Raw genomic sequence first — 2742 nt, forward strand, 5'->3', positions numbered from 1 at the left:
TTTTTTTTTTTTTAGTGACATCTTAATGTCCTTCTGCCTGCCTGCCGCTCCCGGCTGAACTTCGCTCAGGAGTTTGCAAACGACTGGGAATGTCGAGCACCCGAGGTGAACCAGACAACCTCGGGGCTGCTAAAGACGGATGTGGTTTAAAATGCAAGTATTTACCAGGCCTCATATTTACTGCTCAGCTGATGCAGGAGCCCACGGCACGGGAAGGATGGAGACCTCCTCCCGGGGCAGAAGCAAGAGGTGGGGATGGCCTTTCTCCCGAGAAGAGGGAAGGTGAATAGACTGCAAACGCGCACCACATCTGAGACCCTCCACAGTCCCTTTTTTCCCTTTATTTCCGTGGGCGGTAGCCCCGGGGATGGTCTGTGGGGGCTCCTCCGCTCTCCGTGGGAGCGGGACGGAGCCCGGCGGGCTGTGCTGAAGGGAGGCTGAAGGGACTCGGTAATCATAATGGTCTTTTCCAACCTGGATGTCTCTGATTCCACGAGGCTGCCAAGAGCCCGGCTCCGCTCCGGCTATTTTAAACCCACTGTCACTGCAGCCTCCGGACCAGAGGCAGCTTTTTTCGTTCTTTTTAATGTATTTTTTTAAAATGCACCTAATTTACAGTTTTCTTTCTGCTCTATAAGATCTAGTTTTTAAAAATTCGTTCTAGGCTCAATTCCTACGGGCTGGGCGCGAGGAAAGGCTGAGCCCGGGCACCGACGCGATTCCGCCGCGGTAATGCTGGGTCCGGGTGCCTCCCAGGGCCACAGCCCCCCCGGCTCCTCCTGGCGTGTCCCCGAGGCAGATATCCCCCGAAACAGGTCTTAAATAGAGAGTAATGAGCTGGCCCTGCCTCTCCCGGCCCCCCCAGGAGCCGGAGCAGAGCCCGGTTCCCTCCTGGCCCCCCTGCCCGAGCCGTGGTGAGGGTCAGGTATTTACCGTGCACCGGGTCTGCAGCGGGGGGATACATCAATATCCTATATATACATCTAACCTGTATCTTAAATATATCTAATCTATATCATATATCTGTCTTCTGTGTGGATTTAAGGGCATCCTCTCGCTCCTCAGCCAAATCCACCCGGTTATTCCCGTTGCTGGTCGTGACACATCTGGCGTGACAACAGAGCGCTCCCACAGGGCGGTCACCCCCGGATCGGCGCTTTCTCCTCTCTCCTCCCATCCAAGCCCACTCCGCTTAGAAAACCTTTCGGCTGGCAAACTCTTCCATCAGGTGCTACGTCACGGGGCCGTTCGCGTGACGTCATTCATTGCATCCCTAGCGTCACGCCTCACCTTTGAGCCAGCCCACGACCCAGGGCAAGCCTTGATGCCCCACTCGGAGCCGGCTCTGCTTCCCGGGACTTGGAAGCGGCCTCACGGCCCCACAGGCCGGGTAGGACGGGGTCACCGAGCTGGGATCCCCTTTTCTCTCCCCACATCGCTGGGGGCCAGAGGAGTTGCGGGAAGGGAGGAAAGGCCGCAGCAGCCCGGCCGTGGGGACCCCGCCAGCCACCCGACCCTGCCAGGACACCCTTGGGGAGCCGCGACCTGCGTGGGCGTGGGAAGGGCCGGGGAGAGGCGGAGGGAGGGTCAGGACCCGCGGGGAAGCGGGTGGCGGGAGGGCTTTGCGTGGGAACCCCTGCGCGGGACTGGCCGGGGAGCATCCCCACTCTGCGCCCGCGCAGCCACCGCACTCCCGGCTCCCCCCGGCTCAGGACTGCGCCAGGGATCTGTAAAAGGCTGGAAGCCCGCAAATAAACCGCTCCGCTTCCTCCTGCTATAAATAACCGCAGAACTAGGGATGGCTCTTAGAAATAAATCAGCGCTGGCCACGCCGGTGACAGCCCCGTGAAGAAGAGGAGACGTGTCTGACCGAGAGCAGGACTCCCGCTGTCCCGAGGGGACCGGGCCGTGTCGCCCCCCAGGTGCCTGGAGAGGGTCCCTGTTTTCGGAATGGGGCTCCCATTCCCGGCTGGCTGCGGTGGTTGCAGCCAATGCCAAAACACCTGGGCCGTATATCAGGTGGTGAAGTTCAGTCTCTGCCAGCTTTTCCTTTTCAGATTTATTAGTGTTGTATAGACTTAGATTCAGTCTATAAATTATTGGGAATTGTTACAAAAATAAAGGCATCTCCTCCCAAGCGCACCTCTGCCCGAGAGGAGAAGGAAGCCCTCTGAAAAATAGAGCTGTAGGGAGACAAGAGAGAAGGGAGAAGCTCTCCAATCCACACCCAACCAAATTCAGTCCAGCCAAACCCAACCAAACTTAGTCCAACCAAACCCAGCTAAACCAAGCTCAGTACAACTAAACCCAATCCACCTCAGCCAAACTCGAGTTCACTCAGTCAAACCAAACCAAACCAAACCAAACCAAACCAAACCAAACCAAACCAAACCAAACCAAACCAAACCAAACCACAACGAATGCAACCAAACCAAACCAAATGAAACCGCAATGAATGCAACCAAACCAAGCCAAGGCAAACCCAAACAGTGCAATCCCAGCCAAACCAAGCTCAAGCCAAGCCAGCCAACCTCTCCAGGTGTCCTCATCGTGGAACCCAGCAGATGGGAGCTGCTGCAGGAAAACGCTTTTAATAACGAAACCATCCAAAAAGTGCCCACCGACCACGCCTTGGCTGGTGCGTGGCTCTGACCCACGGGATTCCCACGCGTGTGGGAAGCAGCAGAGGCCGGGATGCGCGCAGGAGTGTGCGCAGGACAGCGCGGTGCCCCGCGGAGCAGG

General features: G+C 57.4%; 1 protein-coding gene across 1 annotated transcript in view; it reads right to left on the reverse strand.

The window, feature by feature from the left end:
• PITX1 (paired like homeodomain 1) overlaps positions 1-1436 on the reverse strand; it is a 10114-nt gene extending 8678 nt beyond the window's left edge. The window contains exon 1 of the mRNA XM_029962945.1: positions 1291-1436. Coding sequence (XP_029818805.1) covers positions 1291-1436 — 146 coding nt within the window. The remainder of the gene's footprint in view (positions 1-1290) is intronic.
• Between the last annotated feature and the right edge of the window lie 1306 nt (positions 1437-2742).

The sequence above is a fragment of the Manacus vitellinus genome, unplaced genomic scaffold (genome assembly GCF_001715985.3).
Source record: "Manacus vitellinus isolate BGI_N305 unplaced genomic scaffold, ASM171598v3 scaffold_51_pilon, whole genome shotgun sequence".
NCBI lineage: Eukaryota > Metazoa > Chordata > Aves > Passeriformes > Pipridae > Manacus > Manacus vitellinus.